The 24,231-nt window shown below is 40.7% G+C and overlaps 1 protein-coding gene across 2 annotated transcripts; it reads right to left on the reverse strand.

Annotated features, from left to right (window-relative positions):
- Positions 1–8,461: 8,461 nt before the first annotated feature.
- LOC124112308 (innexin unc-9-like) lies at positions 8,462–23,309 on the reverse strand. 2 transcript variants are annotated; one of them, XM_046472358.2, is made up of 4 exons: positions 23,198–23,309; positions 17,514–17,546; positions 15,168–15,333; positions 8,462–9,900 (listed from the first exon to the last, which is right to left on the reverse strand). In XM_046472358.2, the coding sequence occupies exons 2-4, from the start codon at positions 17,516–17,518 to the stop codon at positions 8,749–8,751; spliced, it is 1,323 nt and encodes a 440-aa protein (XP_046328314.2). In that variant the 5' UTR covers positions 17,519–17,546; positions 23,198–23,309; the 3' UTR covers positions 8,462–8,748. The 2 variants fall into 2 exon arrangements, with proteins under 2 accessions (XP_046328314.2, XP_046328315.2); XM_046472359.2 differs by lacking the exon at positions 23,198–23,309 and adding an exon at positions 19,792–19,856.
- Positions 23,310–24,231: the final 922 nt, after the last annotated feature.

Here is a 24,231-nt window from a genome sequence, read left to right on the forward strand (position 1 = left end):
CGCTGTGCAGAGTTGCGTCCCTTAGGCACGCCAGAAACCTATGATTGTGGGTTCGAATCCCGGTTCGCCCCATTTATGTTTCTAGGTTTGTCAGCACCATACCCGCGCTCGTGGGTTTCACCAAAGTGGCTCACGTCTGAGACCTGCATCACTTCGGGCTTTCCTCACACATTAAGCTGACACGCCGTGATATAACTGGAATACTGTTTAAAGCGGCGTTAAACCCTACTCACTCACTCACTGAGATGAAGCAGGGCTGTGCCCGAATGATATTATGTATTGTACGATTTTGAAAGTAGCGTGATAATTATTATAGTGTATATATATATATACCGTGCTTGAGTGTATCGGTTTACAGTGAAACCCAGCTAATTCGGAAACCCGTCTTTCTGGACGATTACTGGTGTGACAAGAAAGTTACAATTTATGCAAGGGACGTTGCTCCGTAATCTTTAATTTGAAACTTTGTTATTCGAACAGTTCCGTCCGGATTAGCAACGTTTCGCGGTATTAGTATATTCAGAAATATATATGGTATATTTGTTCAACATCGATTGAGATCATGAATACAAGATTAGCTTAGCATTGCCGTTAATTCAATATCGTTACAGTACTTATAATAGGTTTGCATTAACAAGCATTGTGCCATGGGCTGTGTAGGGTTACATTATTATAATTATTATATTATCACATTAGTTTTGTATTATCACATTAGTGTTGTATTATCACATTAGTGTTATAACATAGAGTCTTAGTTCTATATTATATACTTCCACATATATGCTTTATTATATCATTACTAGTAAATGAAAGCTATCCTTGATGTATCTTTACCGTTAATCTACCTATGTCAGTTGTAAACACTGGATCCAGTTATATTTTTCAGAGTTCCACATAATCATAGTATCTCACTCAAATAATCAATCACAATCACACAATTATAATAATATTATTATTTGTCAGTTGCGTGCGTACAAATACACTTGTAATAATAATAATAAAATAACATAACAACACTGTGCATAATTCCCATAGTGGCCATTTCAGCGTAGTTATATTCTCTGACATATCTGTATTTATTCAATTCTTCAAAGACATAGGGCACTCGTTCAACAAAAAAAAAGGGTTTAATGATAGCAATAGGATCTTACGGAATGTATATACGCAGCGAAAGCATTAACCATGAACAAATTGTCTTCGTTTCAGCTTTATTGTTCTCATCTCATATATGTAAACTATGAATCTATGTTAATGTACGGACCGTCATTACAATGATTACACCATACCTTACCTGTCTAGTGGTACATGTACATGTATATATATACATGATATGGCGATGAAATTAATTGATTGATTGATTGATTAATTGATTGTCATTGATTGTCATTACTGTTTACTCCCATTTTGTCCAATGAGATATTCTTGTGATATAATAAAGACGCGTGTTTCCATTATTATGTTTTTAATTACACATACAGTACACACTCGTTAATCCGGACCCCGTGAATTTTGGAAACCCGCGTTACGGACCAATAGTGTTAGGCTGTGTATTTCCCTGTATATGACTCCTCAGCCAACAAACTTAATTGACCGGTTCTGCCAAAAAGGTGTCTCCATATAAACATGGCCACGTTGTGGGTGCTATGGCACTTCTGACACAGGTGGGGCGGTCGGGTAGCCTAGTGGTTAAAGCGTTCGCTCGTCACGCCGAAGACCCGGGTTCGATTCCCGACATGGGTACAATGTGTGAAGCCCATTTCTGGTGTCCCCCGCCGTGATATTGCTGGAATATTGCTAAAAGCGGCGTAAAACCAAACTCACTCACTCACTCACTCTGACACAGGTTGGAGATGACACGACCACCTTTTCGAAACACCTGGTGTCATCATTATTTGCTAGTAATTTCATAACAACATATCCTTATCATGCAGTCGGAATCGTAAAACTGTGCTTTTAACAGATATTTCTCCTGGTTATGGCAAGGGTCTTGTCGCTGGTATGTATTTGACATGTATGTACGTTGTTCTAGTTATTATTATACATGTATGTTGCTTGATAAAAAACTTGTTAATTAACTACTAGTATTCGACCCGTGAAGATCCGGGGTAGATTTGATCTCCAGCAACCCATACTTGCAGTAAAAAGGCGACTATGATTGTCGTAAGATGTGACTAACGGCTGGTCAAGCTCGCTGACTTGGATGATGCATGTCATCGTATCCCAATTGCGTGGATCTATGCACGTGATGTCAATCACTGGATTGTCTGGTCCAGACTCAATTATTTACAGACCGCCGTCATATAGCTGGAATATTGCTGATTGCGGCGTTAAACAACAACAAAAATTAATGAATAAATTAAGTATTCATTGACACGATAGGAACTATCTGTATGGAAATAGAAAAGACAGAACTATTTCCATAATCAAAGAAATATCGCGACGTTCAACCCCATTTCACCTCCCCCGATTTCATACCCGATCTTGATGATGTATACCTATGATCAGTGCCTTGTGCCTTGAATAATGTCAAAAACATCTCTCACTCACAATCTGACTACTGAGATTACTTGGACCGATTAAAGTCTATCCGATTATTCATTCTACTGGGATGACGATTGGGGTGCATCTTCCCGAGGCAAGAGAGTTAACTGACTTTAAAAGTCCAGTTTCCACCCATGCCGAACTAGGCTGGAATACCTGGGCTCGATCGTAGCGCCACAAGTGGCTTTTACGAGTTGTGTCCCTTCTATGCCTCTCCTATGGACCAATCAGATTCCACCACTCGAATCACTTGCATTTGCTTCAAACATAACGGCGGCGCCCAGTCAAGATGATCTGATCGATAATCAAGGTCTATATTGTGATAAAACGGGTCTTACATCGCGAAATGCATCAAATCACGTGAGCACCTTGATTAAAAACATGACAAGATTTAGAAAATATCTGTTGACAAAGAGTTGGCAGTGCACTTGTTTTGCAAATCCTCCAATCGACCGAAATCTGCATGACACTTTACGAACCGGATTTCGATTTCGGAGCGCGATTTTGATTGGACTATGCATAGACTCGTTAGTCCAGCCAAAATGTAACTCCATAATACCAGCCAAGTTCGGCAAGGGTGGAACTGGACTTTTATAGTCAGTTAACTCTCTTGCCTCGGGAAGATGTTTGGAGTGCAGAGGGCAGTCAGAGTGCGTCCATGACTTGCCTCACACACCACACAGTGACCCCAGATAACCTTTCTCCTCCAATGTGGGAATTCTGGGAAACCAATGTTCCTTGTGAACATTTTACCACGGGTGACCGTTTGTTTGATAAAGCAGTCCCACTCACCGATAAGAAATGCCGATTCGACGACATAACACGCAAACACGGTCCATAAATTGCAACCCCGATGATAGTTGCTTGACAACTAGTTCACATCAGGTTTTACAAACCTTCAAACAGTCAATGTCGGTTTTAAGAGGAATCCTTCAAACATCTTTAAATGTTTCACAAACAGTAGTGGTATTGTGAAAAGTCACTCTTTTCGATGGTATCTGTCAATAAGGACCCTGACTAATCTGGATCTCTGCCAGTACCGGAATCATTGCTTTGAAATCTTAGCCAATGACATGTCACGCACAACTCATAGCTATGTAATAAGTTTGTTTGTTCATTAACGACGCACTCACTAACAGTCCTTCTATACTGTCGGGCAAAAGAAAGTATACACTTGAAAATTTAGGTGAGGTGTTCTGTAAGAAGTGTGTTGTTGAACTAATATTGTCCTGCTGTTCGTTTTAGACGACGAATCTGTGATATACTGACGAATTGATGAACAAAATTTTAAAATCTAAATTTACTCCCCGGTACTAAGAACCCAGACAAGCTCATGAAACATATTATCCTGTATAATCCGACATTTACAAAAAGAGGGTAGTCAAACGAGGTCATTCGAAATCGTCAAACTTAAACATCTTCAACTTAATATAATACGTTACAGTGGAAAATATATATCATCTCTTTAACCAACTAACGCAACATTCGTGATGAGCTCGAGGAGTTATTGTTTATACCATTGAAATCGCATGTTTCATTGCGCGCATTACATAAAAAAATATACATATAATAAACTACGGTTACAACGAACACAAAGGGACAACTAATTTTAGTTCGTTATAACCGTAGTTCGTTATAAGCATATGTACAGCAAATGGACGGGACCAAAAAAACAATTCGTTATATCCGTCGGTTCGTTATAAACGTAGTTTACTGAAAAATAGTTACGTTTCATATATTTTCGTATAAACTAGCCAATTTTGTTTTATACGATCGTGTATTAATTTTATGTCCGAACACAATATATTTTTGTTTACAAAGAGACAAACTTACATTATAAAAATAATACTCAGTGTGTCGACCATCTGGCCGAACATACTGTGGTCCTATGTTCAGCAGGTGGCATTGGTATGTTAGACATTTACCCTATCGAAATAAGATCAATGAAATGTGCAAATAAAATGCATGAAATTTAGTTACGTGGAATAAAGAAGGGGCGCGCTTAGCATATTTTACAGACGTATGTTTACTGTGTGATAACAAGCAGTTATCTGACAGCGCACCTTCTAGAAGACAAAGAGTCTTGAGAAAAGTTCGCGTCTGACTGGCAATTCTTGGAATTTTTCGTCCCCGTGACTGACAATGCTGGCGCCACGCTAAATCTAATTTCTTGGAACTGCTGTGCCATATTTGGATGTATTCACTGCCTTATTTGGAAGTGGTTACTGCTTTATTCGGCAGACTGACTGACACACATCACAGTCGGTATCCCAGATGATATAACCCCGTACACCATTGACCATTGTTTTATCGTTTTTAGTATTACCCCGCCCTATTGAACCTCTCACCACCAACGGGGGCACGGGTGGCCATGTCGTCTAAGGCGCCGCGATTCGCTGTGCAGAGTTGCGTCCCTTGGGCACGCCAGAAACCTATGATTGTGGGTTCGAATCCCGGTTCGCCCCGATTATGTTTCTAGGTTTGTCAGCACAACTCACTCACTCACTCACTCACTCACTCACTCACTCACTCACTCACTCACTCACTCACTCACTCACTCACTCACTCACTCACTCACTCACTCACTCACTCACTCACTCACTCACTCACTCACTCACTCACTCACTCACTCACTCACTCACTCACTCACTCACTCACTCACTCACTCACTCACTCACTCACTCACTCACTCACTCACTCACTCACTCACTCACTCACTCACTCACTCACTCACTCACTCACTCACTCACTCACTCACTCACTCACTCACTCACTCACTCACTCACTCACTCACTCACTCACTCACTCACTCACTCACTCACTCACTCACTCACTCACTCACTCACTCACTCACTCACTCACTCACTCACTCACTCACTCACTCACTCACTCACTCACTCACTCACTCACTCACTCACTCACTCACTCACTCACTCACTCACTCACTCACTCACTCACTCACTCACTCACTCACTCACTCACTCACTCACTCACTCACTCACTCACTCACTCACTCACTCACTCACTCACACCACCAACACTCCCACCTCTACCGGCTGTAGGGTATATGATCATCCTAGATATCAATTTCTGTGAGTAAATATAGGCGGGTCCAGTGATGGTTTACCCTGGCGTTAGGTTAAGTGCCCGCTCAGATCGCAAGGTGTTATCAGACACGCCCGGAACATGACGTCACGATATCGTTCAAGGGGATGTTTTTGGTCGGATCATCAGTGTGAGGTGAGGTGAAATGGGGTTTAGCGTCGCGTCCAAGATTATTGCACTTATATAGCGACGTGTGTGGCTTGTACTTGTCGGGACTGATTGCGATTTATAGTGCTTTGCCACAGTTAAACATGAATACCCCACTCAAACATATTATACTCACTCCTTGTTTTAGCCCCTTACTGCCGAGCGTCAGGCAAGGCAACAACAAGTACCATCTTTTGAGGTCTATTGGTATGACGCGGCCGGGTATCGAAACCCGGACCTTCCGCTCTCCGGGCGGACGCTCTCCCACTAGACCACAGGCGCGGTCTCATCGGTGTGCTTTATTGGGAGGATCGATTCAGGTACTGCCTGCAGATCATGCGAGGTGGGGATTGGATGGTTACATGGCTCAATTTAATTCAATTCAGTTCTTTATTGTATGAAAGGCTACAGGCCCATATACAACGGAGTTACATAACATATTATAAGCTACAAAGTCAAGGTAACAATTCACTTCGTAACAAAAACGTATGATGTATGTTCTTGGAAGGGCGGACAGAGGGAAGATTTCTCAGCTGTGACATTGTTGATTGTGTGTAACCATAACCCGAGGACGTTGATCTTTTCTCGCGTAATGACTCATTGTTTTGTTTTGTTATCCTCTGGTCCTTGGCTTCGTCAGGCGCTGTGGTATAGCTGCACAGTTACTGATTATATATGACGTGATACACCCACACAGATTCTGATTTCACGAGGCCGACTCTGTGGTGCAGTGGTTAGTGCCTGTAGAGCGGAAGGTCGCTGGTTCGATCCCCGACCGCGTCATACCAAAATACGTCAAAAGATGGTACTTGTTTTTACCCTGCCTGGTGCACGTGCAGGAGTGCATTACGTTGTTATATAGCCGCACTGAACCACGTATCACTCCACCTCAACGATTTCCAAATTCATAAGAAATCTCTCCCAAGTCGATTGTACGATTCCGACTATATCATGAGCATGTATTGATGGGCCCGTGAAAATCCGGGTAGAGAATATGTCTTCGGCAACCCATGCTTGCCGTAAGTGGCGACTTTGATTGTTGTAAGAGGCGACTGAATGGATCGGGTGGTCAAGCTCGCTGACTTGGTTAATGCATGTCATCGCCAATTTCGTGGATCGATGCTCATGATGTCAATCACTTGTTGTTCTGGTCCAGACTCGATTATTTTCAGAACGCTGTCAAATAGCTGGAATATTGCTGACCATGGCGTGAAACAAACAAACAAACAAACAAAACATGTACTAATGAATCACTATCAAATAGTTTTGATACCAGGTGTTTGCGAAAAGGTGAGCGTACCGGTGGCACCCATCACAAACACATGCAAAGACAAGTCAATTGTTCACCTGAAATGCATGTATTCCAAACAGGGGGCAGTAGGAAATACTCTTGAAGCAATACATGTATTTATCCGCATGTGAGTGAATAAGGTCGATTTCTTGCCACTTTTATCTGTTCCGTGTCACGCTTATTATTGGGATCCGCAGATAGGCTCTAATGCCAGTTATAATAAGGTCGACTTCTTGCCACTTTTATCTGTTCCGTGTCACGCCTATTATTGGGATCCGCAGATAGGCTCTAATGCCAGTTATAATAAGGTCGACTTCTTGCCACTTTTATCTGTTCCGTGTCACGTCTATTATTGGGATCCGCAGATAGGCTCTAATGCCAGTTATAATAAGGTCGACTTCTTGCCACTTTTATCTGTTCCGTGTCACGCCTATTATTGGGATCCGCAGATAGGCTCTAATGCCAGTTATAATAAGGTCGACTTCTTGCCACTTTTATCTGTTCCGTGTCACGTCTATTATTGGGATCCGCAGATAGGCTCTAATGCCAGTTTCACCCAGATTTAAAGGACATTCGTCTTTCAAACCAGAATCATTTTCCGGGGTTCGAACCAACAACCTGCGGATACTTGTGGACAGAGTGGGTTGTCGCATCTACTAACAATCATCTGTATGCCAAGATAATTCTCGCGCATTTTCAACAGGTCATATGTATACGTGTTATTAACGTTCATCAGTGAGTGAGTGAGTTTGGTTTGACGCCACTTTGAACAACTTTCCAGTTATATCACGACGTGTCAGCTTATTGTGAAAGGAAAGGAGGAAAGCCTGAAGTGATGCAGGTCTCAGACCTTTACCACTTCGGTGAAACCCACGACGACGGACAGGTACACCAAGAAACATAATCGGGGCGACATAGGCTCTGAACCCAAAATCATAGGTTTCTGGCGTACCCAAGGGGCTCAACTCTGCAATGGGGTCAACAAATGAAATGTATGCATGTACATTATGCAATTTGAAAGCTACAATATTAATGCTCTCTCAATCACAGTCACAAACAACGGGTAATAACATTTCTCTGTGGCACGGGTGGCCAAGTCGTCTAGGCGCCGCGATTCGCTGTGTAGAGTTGCGTCCCTTGGGCACGCCAGAAACCTATGATTGTGGGTTCGAATCCCGGTTCGCCCCAATTATGTTTCTAGGTTTGTCAGCACCATACCCGTGCTCGTGGGTTTCACCAAAGTGGCAAACATCTGAGACCTGCACCACTTCGGGCTTTCCTCCCACATTAAGCCGACAGGCCGCGATATAACTGGACTACTGTTAAAAGCGGCGTTTAACCCAACTCACTCAATCACTCACTCACTAACATTTCTCAAAGTTGTCAGCTGCTGTTTTATTTCACCGCGTCAACAGATTCACCTAAAAGTATAACCTAACAGTATTCAACTTTTCAAAATAGTTTATAACCACATATAGATAAAACATTTATCGATACTAAAACTTCACAACTTCTGCATGTAAGTGTGCAATATATTTATTGCAAATCGATAAAAATGTTTTTTGTTACGTATTGCTTAGGTGGATCTGATAAGTGACATACATGGCACTTCTATTTATTCCCTTTCGTCTGTTATAAAACGCCTATATTTGTCTATGTTTTGTCTATGATTCTCGGCTTGAGCTCCTTAAAGCGGTTCGGGCAAACTTTCTTTTCTTTGGTACTTTATTCCGGGAAACTTCATTTGGAAACAGCCATGTTGCAGTTTCACCTTCTGTTTTCTCTCCCAGTGTTACTCCATTAATTAGCGGTTCAGCTTCAGATGAATTGATCTTATGTTCATTTTCAAATAATGTCCAGAGTTGATTCAGCAGGTCATAAGCCAGTATGTCGTTTGTGTTATTGACAACAATCCTAATCAAGAAGACGCCATCCTGGCGGAGATATCCCCTGACAAATTTCTTGAAAAGTTTTGTATCCAGGGAACCGCCATCTTTCTTTCTTTCTGTATCGATCAAGTATATGTATTTGTGCAGGAAACGTTCTCGCCGAGATGTAAACACCTCCTCGACGAACCAGGACAAAAAACTGAGAAGAGTCACCACGGATAGAATGACCATGACAAACCACTGTCCAGCGAAGATCTTTTCCAGGAAAAGGTTAATAGAGAGAACACACTGGACTGTGTATCGATGGATATTTTGAAGCTGCCTGATGTCGAAATCGCACATTCCAATCCGAGGGAAGTGCTGAAAGTCTTTCCAGAGTGGATCTTCGGCCAGATATCCTCCGACCTCAACACCATATGTCCAGTAGTTGAAGCCAAGGAATATAGTGAGAATCTGGAACTGTGCTACAACATTGACGAGGTAAAGGAATTTGGTGAACATGTACAGCAGAACCAGATAACGCCCTGATCGTTTCCCAAACTGACAACAGTTGAGAATAGGTGTGGTAAATCTGCGATACGTCCTCAACCATCTGTTTATGAACATTGCAACCTGGCCCAGTTTCTTCACCCGAGCGGCCTTGGAGCTTAACTGGCACTCCATACACATTGATATGATCTTCTTGATGTTCAAACCGGAATGACCTTTTAAACTTTTCCAGAAGAAGTGCGGCAGCTCAAACATCACAGCCTGGAGGATGAGGATGAGCATTGCCCATCGGTAGTAGTTGATGGCCTTGTCGGAAGAGAAGCGGTCCTCGTCTGCAAGGGGGAGTTCGTGGATGAAGGGGACGTTGTAGAGGTCGGAGATCCAGCAGAGGCTGTTCACGTAGTCCTGCTGGTCATCCTCTTTATACTGCGCTGGGAGCTGAAGTAAACGAGATGGGAAACGTCTTCACGAATCATACCATATGTCATTATGAATGTCATCCATGGTACAATGTTTGCCTGGCAGTATATTACAGTATGTCAGCGTGTCTGTTTCATAACATATATCTGTTTCGCCATTCCAATGCTTGTGCATCCTATGCTATATATCTGAATGTGTCTGTATAACAGTGTATCTGTCAAAGTGATGGATCTCATTGTCTCTACGGATCCCGCTGTCTGTCGGTCTCTTCGGATCTGTCTGTCTGTCTGTCTGACCCACTGTTCTGTCATGTGTATACTGCACTGAATCTATGGATCCATCTTATATGATACATACACTATGCTGTATCAATAGCTCTGTCTGTATGTCCATCTGATATCATACATACACTATGCTGTACCAATAGCTCTGTCTGTATGTCCATCTGATATCATACATACACTTTGCTGTACCAATAGCTCTGTCTGTATGTCCATCTGATATCATACATACACTTTGCTGTATCAATAGCTCTGTCTGTATGTACGACTGATATCATACATACACCATGCTGTATCAAGCAACTGATACCATACATACACCATGCTGTATCAATAGCTCTGTCTGTATGTACGACTGATATCATACATACACTATGCTGTATCAAGCAACTGATACCATACATACACTTTGCTGTATCAATAGCCCTTTCTGTATGTACGACTGATATCATACATACACTACGCTGTATCAATAGCTCTGTCTCTATGTTCGACTGATATCATACATACACTATGCTGTATCAATAGCTCTGTCTGTATGGACGACTGATATCATACATACACTATGATGTATCCAGAGCTCTGTCTGTATGTACGACTGATATCATACATACACTATGCTGTAGCAATAGCTCTGTCTGTATGTCCATCTGATATCATACATACACTATGCGGTATCAATAGCTCTGTCTGTATGAACGACTGATATCATACATACACTATGCTGTATCAATAGCTCTGTCTGTATGGACGACTGATATCATTCATACACTATGATGTATGAATAGCTCTGTCTGTATGTACGACTGATATCATACATACACCATGCTGTATCAATAGCTCTGTCTGTATGTCCATCTGATATCATACATACACCATGCTGTATCAATAGCTCTGTCTGTATGTCCATCTGATATCATACATACACTATGTTGTATCAATAGCTCTGTCTGTATGTCCATATGATATCATACATACACTATGCTGTATCAATAGCTCTGTCTGTATGTCCATCTGATATCATACATACACCATGCTGTATCAATAGCTCTGTCTGTATGTCCATCTGATATCATACATACACTATGCTGTACCAATAGCTCTGTCTGTATGTCCATCTGATATCATACATACACTTTGCTGTATCAATAGCTCTGTCTGTATGTACGACTGATATCATACATACACTATGCTGTACCAATAGCTCTGTCTGTATGGACGACTGATATCATGCATACACTATGATGTATCCAGAGCTCTGTCTGTATGTCCATCTGATATCATACATACACCATGCTGTATCAATAGCTCTGTCTGTATGTCCATCTGATATCATACATACACTATGCGGTATCAATAGCTCTGTCTGTATGTCCATCTGATATCATATATACGCTCTGCTGTATCAATAGCTCTGTCTGTATGTCCAACTGATATCATACATACACTATGCGGTATCAATAGCTCTGTCTTTATGTTCGACTGATACATTACATACACTATACTGTATCAATAGCTCTGTCTGTATGTACGACTGATAAATTACATACACTATACTGTATCAATAGCTCTGTCTGTGTGTCCATCTGATATCATACATACACTATACTGTATCAAAAGCTCTGTCTGTATGTCCATCTGATATCATACATACACTTTGCTGTATCAATAGCTCTGTCTGTATGTCCATCTGATATCATACATACACTATGTGGTATCAATAGCTCTGTCTTTATGTTCGACTCATACATTACATACACTATACTGTATCAATAGCTCTGTCTGTATGTCCATCTGATATCATACATACACTATGCGGTATCAATAGCTCTGTCTGTATGTCCATCTGATATCATACATACACTATGCGGTATCAATAGCTCTGTCTGTATGTCCATCTGATATCATATATACGCTCTGCTGTATCAATAGCTCTGTCTGTATGTCCAACTGATATCATACATACACTATGCGGTATCAATAGCTCTGTCTTTATGTTCGACTGATACATTACATACACTATACTGTATCAATAGCTCTGTCTGTATGTACGACTGATAAATTACATACACTATACTGTATCAATAGCTCTGTCTGTGTGTCCATCTGATATCATACATACACTATACTGTATCAAAAGCTCTGTCTGTATGTCCATCTGATATCATACATACACTATGCTGTATCAATAGCTCTGTCTGTATGTCCATCTGATATCATACATACACTATGTGGTATCAATAGCTCTGTCTTTATGTTCGACTCATACATTACATACACTATACTGTATCAATAGCTCTGTCTGTATGTACGACTGATAAATTACATACACTATACTGTATCAATAGCTCTGTCTGTATGTCCATCTGATATCATACATACACTATGCTGTATCAATAGCTCTGTCTGTATGTCCATCTGATATCATACATACACTATGCTGTATCAATAGCTCTGTCTGTATGTCCATCTGATATCATACATACACCATGCTGTATCAATAGCTCTGTCTGTATGTCCAACTGATATCATACATACACTATGCTGTATCAATAGCACTGTCTGTTTGTCCGACTGATTTACATTCACTATGTTGTATCAATAGCTCTGTCTGTATGTCCATCTGATATCATACATAAACCATGCTGTATCAATAGCTCTGTCTGTATGTCCAACTCATATCATACATACACCACGCTGGATCAATAGCCCTGTCTGTATGTCCGACTGATATCATACATACACTATGCTGTATCAATAGCCCTGTCTGTATGTCCATCTGATATCATACATACACCATGCTGTATCAATAGCTCTGTCTTTATGTTCGACTGATACATTACATACACTATACTGTATCAATAGCTCTGTCTTTATGTCCAACTGATATCATGCATACACCATGCTGTATCAATAGCTCTGTCTTTATGTCCAACTGATATCATACAAACACTATGCTGGATCAATAGCTCTGTCTGTTTGTCCGACTGATATCATACATACACTATACTGTATCAATAGCTCTGTCTGTATGTCCATCTGATATCATACATACACTATGCGGTATCATTAGCTCTGTCTGTATGTCCATCTGATATCATACATACACCATGCTGTATCAATAGCTCTGTCTGTATGTCCATCTGATATCATACACACACTATGCTGTATCAATAGCTCTGTCTGTATGTCCATCTGATATCATACATAAACTATGCTGTATCAATAGCTCTGTCTGTATGTCCATCTGATATCATACATACACTATGCGGTATCAATAGCTCTGTCTGTATGTCCATCTGATATCATACATTTACTATGCTGTATCAATAGCTCTGTCTGTATGTCCAACTGATATCATACATACACTATGCGGTATCAATAGCTCTGTCTGTATGTCCGACTCATAAATTATATACACTATACTGTATCAATAGCTCTGTCTGTATGTCCATCTGATATCATACATACACTATGTGGTATCAATAGCTCTGTCTTTATGTTCGACTCATACATTACATACACTATACTGTATCAATAGCTCTGTCTGTATGTACGACTGATAAATTACATACACTATACTGTATCAATAGCTCTGTCTGTATGTCCATCTGATATCATACATACACTATGCTGTATCAATAGCTCTGTCTGTATGTCCATCTGATATCATACATACACCATGCTGTATCAATAGCTCTGTCTGTATGTCCATCTGATATCATACATACACCATGCTGTATCAATAGCTCTGTCTGTATGTCCAACTGACATCATACAAACACTATGCTGTATCAATAGCAATGTCTGTTTGTCCGACTGATTTACATTCACTATGTTGTATCAATAGCTCTGTCTGTATGTCCATCTGATATCATACATACACCATGCTGTATCAATAGCCCTGTCTGTATGTCCGACTGATATCATACATACACTATGCTGTATCAATAGCTCTGTCTGTATGTCCCACTGATATCATACATACACCATGCTGTATCAATAGCCCTGTCTGTATGTCCGACTGATATCATACATACACTATGCTCTATCAAGAGCCCTGTCTGTATGTCCGACTGATATCATACATACACTATGCTGTATCAATAGCCCTGTCTGTATGTCCGACTGATATCATACATACACTATGATGTATCAATAGCCCTGTCTGTATGTCCGACTGATATCATACATACACTATGCTGTATCAATAGCCCTGTCTGTATGTCCGACTGATATCATACATACACTATGCTGTATCAATAGCCCTGTCTGTATGTCCAACTGATATCATACATACACCATGCTGTATCAATAGCCCTGTATGTATGTCCAACTGATATCATACATACACCATGCTGTATCAATAGCCCTGTATGTATGTCCAACTGATATCATACATACACCATGCTGTATCAATAGCCCTGTATGTATGTCCAACTGATATCATACATACACCATGCTGTATCAATAGCCCTGTATGTATGTCCGACTAATATCATACATACACCATGCTGTATCCATAGCCCTGTATGTATGTCCAACTGATATCATACATACACCATGCTGTATCAATAGCCCTGTATGTATGTCCGACTGATATCATACATACACCATGCTGTATCAATAGCCCTGTCTGTATGTCCGACTGATATCATACATACACCATGCTGTATCAATAGCCCTGTATGTATGTCCTACTGATATCATACATACACCATGCTGTATCAATAGCCCTGTATGTATGTCCAACTGATATCATACATACACCATGCTGTATCAATAGCTCTGTCTGTATGTACGACTGATATCATACATACACCATGCTGTATCAACCAACTGATATCCATACACCACGCCGTATCTATGGATCTGTCTGTCTGTCCAACTGATATACTATCACCACGCCGTATGTATGGATCTGTCTGTCTGTCCAACTCATATACATACACCATGCTGTATCTATTGACCTATCTATATAGGTCTGTGTGTTTTTCAACTCACCCAACAGTGGATCGGCTTGCCCACAAACTGTTTAGTTCCGATCCCGATAGCGAGTGTGGTCAAGGTGACCACCATCACATAGTGATGGAGTTGGTCGACGACGTCGTCATCCCTGATCACATTACCGAGTCGCAGCTGGGAAAACTTGTTTATAATGTTGTCCAACCTAAAACAAAACATATATATTTTAGGAGCAACGAACGAAACATGATAACATGAAACTTCTTGTAATTGGATGTTTACCGATGACCAGCATACATGTATGTCTGTGCTCGGGTCATGGAGATTTAAACACAGTTCAGTGTTCATATCCGAGTGTTTCTTCAACTTGAAATCAAGTCGGGAATCGGTCGTCACCATTACAAGATTCAATATACGTATGGCAACATCATCTCACAACCACCAGACCTCGCCTGGAGACTCAGAAAACCCCTACCAGAAGTTAAGTTATCTGTAAAGACGTTTAGGTTTGATACAACACATATAACCTATTTCTAGGGAAGTAACATAATTAGCTCATGTACATACCGTTCATTCAGCTAGAATATTAAATAAATGTGCACTCCTTTCCTACATTATTACATGAGTGTTTCCAACAATTGTGATCGACATGGTTCACAATTGCGTGGATGCGCTGCACTATAGTTTGACCAGAAATTATTGAGAATTTTATATACTATTTTGGCCATCAGTGTTTACTATATCAAAGGTGTATGTAGAACTTAGTCTTAAGGGAGACAACTCCGCGTATCATATTTGTAAAGTGAAACCAGAGTTGTCTCCCTTGGTAAACAAGCCAGCAGACGGCAAATAGTACCACAGTGGAAATAGCAGCTTTTGACAAAAAATTAAAAATATTTTTGAATTATACAATCAATGAATATGATCAGAACATCATTACAGGGAGAACAGACATTCCACTATCAACTGTGTATCGTGTTTTGAAAAGTATTGAGAGTGGAGATGGAATAAAGCACAGAAGGGGAGCAGGTAGGCCAAAGATATCTACTGTTGGTCACAGAAGACGGATTGGTATATTGGCGTCTCAAAAATAGTAGGCATGTAATAATTAATAGAAGAAAAGTTCATGTTTCAAAAGAGACAATAAGAACGCATTTGCAAAGTGCAGAAATCACGAGGAATTCTATCACCACTCCTAAAACCTGAACAGCAAGAGCGACGTTTGAACTGGTGTTTTGGCGCATAGAAATGTCAACTTGGACAATGTTATGTTCTCCGATGAAAGTTCAATATGTATATATCCAAACTGCACACAAATGTGGACCCAAAGTACAGAAAAACCAATTTACAAGCGTCCAAAGAACAGTCCTAAATGTCCTGTGTTGGGTGGGGTGTCTGTGTTGGGTGCCACACCATTATGTGTACTTGAAGGTAACATAACCAGTGCAGTGTACACTGATATTCTACAGGGACATTTTCTTCCAACAGCACACATTTTGTATGGTGACTGATGAATACTCAAGCAAGACAATGATCTAATAAAAAGAGCGAAGCATTCTCAGTAAGGTTGTTGTTGTTGTTGTTGTTGTTTTGTTTAACGCCGCACTCAGCAATATTCCAGCTTTAAGACGGCGGTCTGTAAATTATCGAGTTTGGACCAGACAATCCAGTGATTGACATCATGAGCATCGGTCCACCCAATTGGGATACGATGACATGCATCAACCAAGTCAGCGAGCCCGACTACCCGATCCCGTCAGTCGCCTCTTACGTCAAGCATCGTCGCCTATTACGGCAAGCATGGGTTGTTGAAGACCTATTCTAACCGGATCTTCACGGGTCTCTCAGGAAAGGTTTAACGAGCAAAATGTTACACTCCTGGCGTGTCCGGACCGGAAACCAACTGAAATGATTTGGGGAATCATGAAGGACAATATCAATAAAAAATCTAAACAATATTTAGATGATAAAAAAATTATGAAAGCAGAGGTGGTGAGATATTCGGATATAAGGACTCATGGTTTGATTACTACCTTGATGGGCAGTATGCCTCGTCACATTATTAAGAAAAGATGTGGTCTGACAAAATATTGATCAATTTTATTGTTTTGTAGCTTAAAGTAAGCATTGTTTGTAGAGCAAACTTATTTCTTGGTCTATGACTTAATAAATCTATAATTTACAATGTTCTCATTGTAAAATCATTTCTGGTCAAACTATATGCAAAACCGTTCGTCCCCGTAATTCATCCGATTAGCAGATCAACAATACAGTGTCGCTTCTTGACTGTTTACACAGAAATAACACTGACACGGTTCATCTAGGCGATGACGACAGTGTCACAAGATAATCATGAATCTACCGAAGACAAAAATGTATACTTACACCATGCTGTCAAGTCGAAATCAACGTTTACATCTGCAATGAAGTCACGAGGTATTAATAATGTTATTACACAACAAACTTATACACGGGGTGTATCAGATTACACGATTAGTCCAGCGACCGTGACTACACATAGTACAGAGACTGGGTGCATATTACAAAATGCAATTTAAGCAAACACAAAATGAACTAAGTACTTTACATGCATATTGTTCCCTAAAACATGGTTGAAATAAAGTCAAATAGAAACCGCTTTTAATGTACCGTTTTTATAAAAAAAAATGTTATTAGAAATGTAAGTGATATTTCCTATATGTGAGTCTGATTTAGAGGGGTGTTGGTTGGTTTGTTGTTTAACGCCACACTCAGCAATATTCCAGCTATATGACGGCGGTCTGTAAATAATCGAGTCTGGAACACAATTGGGATCAATGACATGCATCAACCAAGTCAGCGAGCCTGACCACCCGATCCGTTAGTCGCCTTTTACGACAAGCATAGTCGCCTTTTACGGCAAGCATGGGTTGCTGAAGATCTATTCTACCCCGGAATCTTCATTGGTCTAGAGGGGTGTACTACTGTAAGTTTTCAGTGAGTGAGTTTGTTTCAACGCCGGTTTGAACAGTATTCCAGTTTATATCAGGGCGTGTCAGATTGATGTGGGAGGAAGGCCCACAGTGATGCAGGTCTCAGACATTTAACGCTTTCGTGAAAACCGTGAGCACAGGTTTGGTGCTGAGAAATCTAGAAACATAATCGGGGCCACTCTCCTACCCAGAGTCGCATGCGGTCAATCTTGTACCTCGGCCACAGTCCATTCGGTAAATGACATATTTCTTCTATTCCAGTTTTGAAAAGTCTATACACTTAGATTATAAATTGATTGAGTTTCATTGAGAAAATATACGTGAAAACTGCATGTAATTTTCCATGTGCAAAGTTATCCTTTGTTTACATTGGTTGTGTGTCTCCACGTGCTGTCGTCGAAGCCAAAATGGAGACCTGGCGATACAGTTACTTCAATTGATGTAAAAAAATATGATCATTGCTCCTCAGTGTTGGTGTTGTAGTAGCATATCTATATATTTATGCAAAACAATAATTAAAACGCACTGAACAGCTTCCATTGGGCAAGTCTGCTCTGATTTCAAAATGAGTGTGTTTGTTTGAAAACACGAGAAAAGTCAGGTCACGTGGTATGCAAATTAGCCTACGGAGGTAGCGTCAAACTGGGAAACATCGACTATATCTCGAGTTTGTCCTTTTGCAAGAGTTTCGTTATGAATAATATGTCGACATAATGGAGTTCACGAGGTTTCAACGAGGATTTGAATCAGTGGTTGAACGCTGTCGTCAAGGAAGGTATCATCAAGATAACAGTTTTGTGACTATTGTGAAACACGCGGTCACAACGACATAGCTTGAATATGCGATCCTACCATTGACAAATAGAGGAAAGTCGTCCTTGTTCTGAGGATACTAAATGAAATTAAAAAAACTATATATATATATATATATATATATATATATATATATATATATATATATACGTGTGCGTGTATATATATTCTTTATATAAACAAACACACACACACACACACACACACACACACACACACACACACACATATATATATTATATGGTCGCCCGAATACAACCGATGAACAGCTGTACACAATACGCTGTATGTGTGAGTCGATTGTGAGAATCCGGGAAGAAGACGGCGTCATGTTGCTTTCCCAATCTTTTACTTCCCAAGCTCTCTTCACTCCTCGAAGGTTTCCAATCGCAAGCACAACCTAGCTATCCAGCTTATACACAATTGAAATCAAATCAAAAACTGCAAAAACGACCTAATAATTGCGAAATTGTATCGATCAAACGCCACTCTTCACGTATTTCCACCCTGTACAAAAGTAGACTCGACCGGCGCTGGTCTATTTCGCACGTGCAACTCGAGCTTCTCGTGACAACAAAGAGTTCGCGGCTATTTCACCAAAGAAGCAGGTAATGTGTAATCTGATACATTCAGATGTTACTTTTTACACATGTAATTTTATGATTATTTAAAAACATACTTATTTAACTTTCGTTGTTATACACTGGCCTGACATTTTTTACCGTTTCCAAAGCAGGCCTTCAAAACCTTTCCAACTATTCATAAGGCAAATCGTCCGCGAATTAGCAAAATGCTATGCAGTTTTAAGAACAGTTAATGCAGGTGTGATGGTCACACAAGCTACACTATTTCTAATTGAGATAGAAGCAACAACTTACCAGAAACGAAACGGGTCATCCTAATGTTTGTAGAGCTATAATGTACTTCAGCGAAGGTTAGTATAATGTTTGTAATCCTCGAGATATAAATCCCAAGGGTTTATCAGATTTAACCGGCGGAGAACTGGAGGTTAAGTCAGTGTGTAATTCTAGTTTTGTGGATACGTGTTGTTGCCAAGCATTGGCATTAACATTAACGCTATATCCCGATTTAGACAAGGCTTGTAATAATGTCTTGAGTGAGTGAGTTTTGTTAGACGCCGCTTTCAACAGCAGTTAGATAGTCGAACTTCGTTGTATTGAACTTTTTGAGTCGAATTGTCTCGAACTCATTTGGGAGTCCCAAGTATCCAAATTCAGCATAAATTCCTCTGATGTCTCGAACCCCGGAAAACTCGAGTTCGACACACGGCATGATGTGGAAGGAAAACCCGAAGTAATTCAAATCTAAAACGTTTATAACTTTGTTGAAACCCAAGACCAGATTATATATTAAGCTGAGAAACCCAAAATAAGATGAGACGAACCTGGGATCCTGTCATCCCTAAGGGACGCAACTCTGCACAGCGAATGTTGGTGACGCATAATTAAGGTACATAGACCAACGGAACCACCCAGAAGTATACCGCCGTTATGTTAATTTAAGACAAGTCGGCACGACACGAGAGACTGATAGTTTTTTGTGACACAAGGGTTAGTGTATATTTTGCATATTTGTTTATGTTCTTAAATAGATGTCATCATGTTAGAGGGAGTGAGTTGGGTTTAACGCCGCTTTTAACAGTATTCCAGTTATATCACGGCGTGTCAGCTTCATGTGGGAGGAAAGCCCGAAGTGATGCAGGTCTTTGACGTTTACCACTTCGGTGAAACCCACGAGCACGGGTATGGTGCTGACAAACCTAGAAACATAATCGGGACGAACCGGGATTTGAACCCACAATCATAGCTTTCTGACGTGCCCAAGGGACGCAACTCTGAATAGCGAATCGCGGCGCCTTAGACGACTGGGTCCCTCATCATGTTAGATAAAGGGTTGTGACCTAATGATGGTGTAGTGTAGCTGTGCGTGACTATAACATATTATGCCGTTCCAAAACGTATACAGTTCAATTGACATTTTATAAATGCATCGGTATGACGGTTCTCGATAAATCGATGTATTCACCAGGGCTGCAACGGTTCACCAATACTTCGATTCGGTTCGATGCTCGATTATTTCCATTCGATTCGATTATTTTCGATTCGATTCGTTAGTCTAATAATATACAATGATTCATGTATAATATGCATAAATAAGTAACAAAACGTGTATTTACTTTAACTTTTTTATTGAACAGTGCAACACTGTGCACCAGCAGGACAAACTCATCACCTTAGACTGTGAGGTCAATCAGGTCATCAGGGATGATCATGATTTTGGATAAAAACACAAGCATGTCCACATTGTCACTACTGAGGGAAGCCCTCTGAGCAGTCACAACATCCCCGGCTGTTGAAAAGACCCCCTCACTAGCCACACATGTGGCAGGTGTGCCAAGGCACTCAGTCTGTTTGCCATATTTTGACAACAAGGGATACTTTCCCTCTCTCACCCTCCACCAACTCAGTGGGTCAGACTCTAGGCTGGGGGCGGTCGGGTAGCCTAGTGGTTAAAGCGTTGGCTCGTCACGCCGAAGACCCGGGTTCGATTCCCGACATGGGTACAATGTGTGAAGCCCATTTCTGGTGTCCCCCTTCGTGATATTGCTGGAATATTGCTAAAAGCGGCGTAAAACCATACTCACTCACTCACTCTAGGCTGGGCACCTCATCTTTTTTATACATACTGATCTCACTCTCTAAACGTTCATACAGACTTTGTGGTTATTTTTGTTAATTTTAAATTTATTACAAAAATTGGAATGAACCGAATCGAAATCTAGACATTGTAGATCGAAGATCGAATCGAGACGACAAGTACCGGTTCTCGGTGCACTGAACCGAACCGTTGCAGCCCTAGTATTCACACGGAAGTTTGTTATTGAAAAGGTTTGTTAATTTGAGGCGTCTAACAGAATTGGAAACCTGATTTTAATGGTATTTCGACCAATCAGAATCAAGCTTCTACAGTGTCATGGTTATAGTGTTCATGATCCTATTTAATGATATGCACGATTGTTTCCCCGTCACGTTCACAAGTTTAGTTCTGTGTCTGTCGAACATGTACAAATACATTAGACATATGCATGTATCTACACTATGCGTTCATGAGGAAAAATACACAAATACGTTATAACTTACTGTTTCCAACGTAACACTTTCTTAGTCTGGCAATAATGAACGTTATTTCATATTGGCTGAGTTAATACATATTGTAAGTCACCCCAGGGACCCCAGTCATTTGTTCCCCTTAAATTTCAAAAGTGTTTGAGATCTCATATTTAAACAGTTACACACACACACACACACACACACACACACACACACACACACACACACACACACACACACACACACACACACACACACACACACACAACCACAACCACACACACACAACCACACACACACACACACACACACACACTCCTACGCACGTACATACACATGGTTACAATGCAATCACATTGAACGCGACGTTAACCCTATCTCACCTCACCTCACCTCCCCTCACCTCACCTCACCTCACCTCACTTTAAATGAACGTGGCCATTGGCTAACCTAAGCTAATGTACATACACACATGCATATATGCACGCCGGAATGTAACATGTTTAAATACCATGGTTTATTTACATAAATCATTTGGCGAGACAAAAATAACAAGGAATTGTTAGCATTAATACAGCCAAAAGGAAACATTTAACACTAACTCATTTGGTGATAAATTGTAAACAAAAGAAGGCGAATACTGGACGCGTACTGACATAAATAAAAGCAAAAAGCACGCCTCCTTTTCCAGAAATCAGTAACGGTGTTTGCTGTTCTAATGTTTGTTGAGACATTCAGTGAGTGAGTGAGTGAGTTTGGTCTTTAAGTCGCTTTTAGCAATATTCCAGCAATATCACGGCAGGGGACACCAGAAATGGGCTTCACACATTGTACCCATGTCGGGAATCGAACCCGGGTCCTCGACGTGACGAACGAACGCTAGGCTACCCGACCGCCCCGAGAAATTGAGACACTCTTAATTAATTAAACAACATACAGTACATGACGTTGAAATTATAGCAAATATAGTCATGACCTGTTCAGGGCACGTGCGGAAGTAATATTAATATTGTTGTGTTCAGATAGTGTGTCAAAAAATAACTACTTATTTGATTTATAAGGAAATGTTGACATGTCAAATACTTTCTGAAGCATCTCGGTGACCCTGTCATTGTCGAAATAACTATATAATGAGAGTAAGTATATTATTTACCTGGTAATACGTTCTCGGTCCATAAACGCGCTTCTTTGCTGTCTGACCTACAAACATACATGCGAAACGCGGTAAAAGATAGAGACATGTAGACTGTACGGCGTCTCCTTTTTCATAAATTGAACGAAGTGAAAACTTATCGCATTAAGGGGCTAAAACAAGGACAAGTACACTGTGTCTGAGGAACGTATTCATGTTAACCTATGATATGGTATCTCAGTGGGCTAGTACTATAAAATCGTGCATGCACGTCGCTATATAAGTGCAATAATCTTGATCGCGACGTTACCCCATTTCATCTCACCTATGATCCTAAACAAAATGAGTCGTGAACAGGTAGTGACGCCATCTCGTCATGATAGCCTCTCGTTAAGAGATTGATTACTGAATAAAATCTAGATTGTTGAGTTTATGTTCCCAAAGCAAGGCTAGTGTACGGATAGATTTACACACGCCGGATGTCTGACCCGGAAATATCGTGACATTGTTTGTTGTCGGTATTTTCCTCATTCATTGCTAGATTTGTGAGGACGTTACTCAGAATGACATTATTGAAATGTCATAAAAATATTTAGAAACCGCCACGTACAAGTTCCGAGTGAGTGAGTGAGTGAGTGAGTATGGTTTTACGCCGCTTTTAGCAATATTCCAGCAATATCACGGCGGGGAAACACCAGAAATGGGCTTCACACATTGTACCCATGTCGGGAATCGAACCCAGGTCTTCAGCGTGACGAGCGAACGCTTGAACCACTAGGCTACCCGACCGCCCCGTACAAGTTCCGACATGTTGTTATTAAGTATCAACAAGTTTAATCAATGGATATAATTTGTTTGTTTCTTTGTTGTTTAACGCCGCACTCATCAATATTCCAGCTACATGCATGACAGCGGTCAGTAAATAATCGAGTCTGGTCCAGATAAACCATTGATTGACATCATGAGCATCAATTTACGCTTTTTGGATACGATGACGTGCATCAACCAAGTCAACGAGCCTGACCACCCGATCCCGTTGTCCACCCCATAGTCGC

Source organism: Haliotis rufescens, unplaced genomic scaffold (genome assembly GCF_023055435.1).
Source record: "Haliotis rufescens isolate VD_foot unplaced genomic scaffold, xgHalRufe1.0.p SCAF_4, whole genome shotgun sequence".
NCBI lineage: Eukaryota > Metazoa > Mollusca > Gastropoda > Lepetellida > Haliotidae > Haliotis > Haliotis rufescens.

Bases quoted from the DNA above. Each gene is read 5' to 3' on its own strand.
- LOC124112308 (XM_046472358.2), bottom strand. The intron at 9,901-15,167 runs GTGAGTTGAAAA...CGTTTACTTCAG, and splicing joins GCAAGCCGATCCACTGTTGG to CTCCCAGCGCAGTATAAAGA.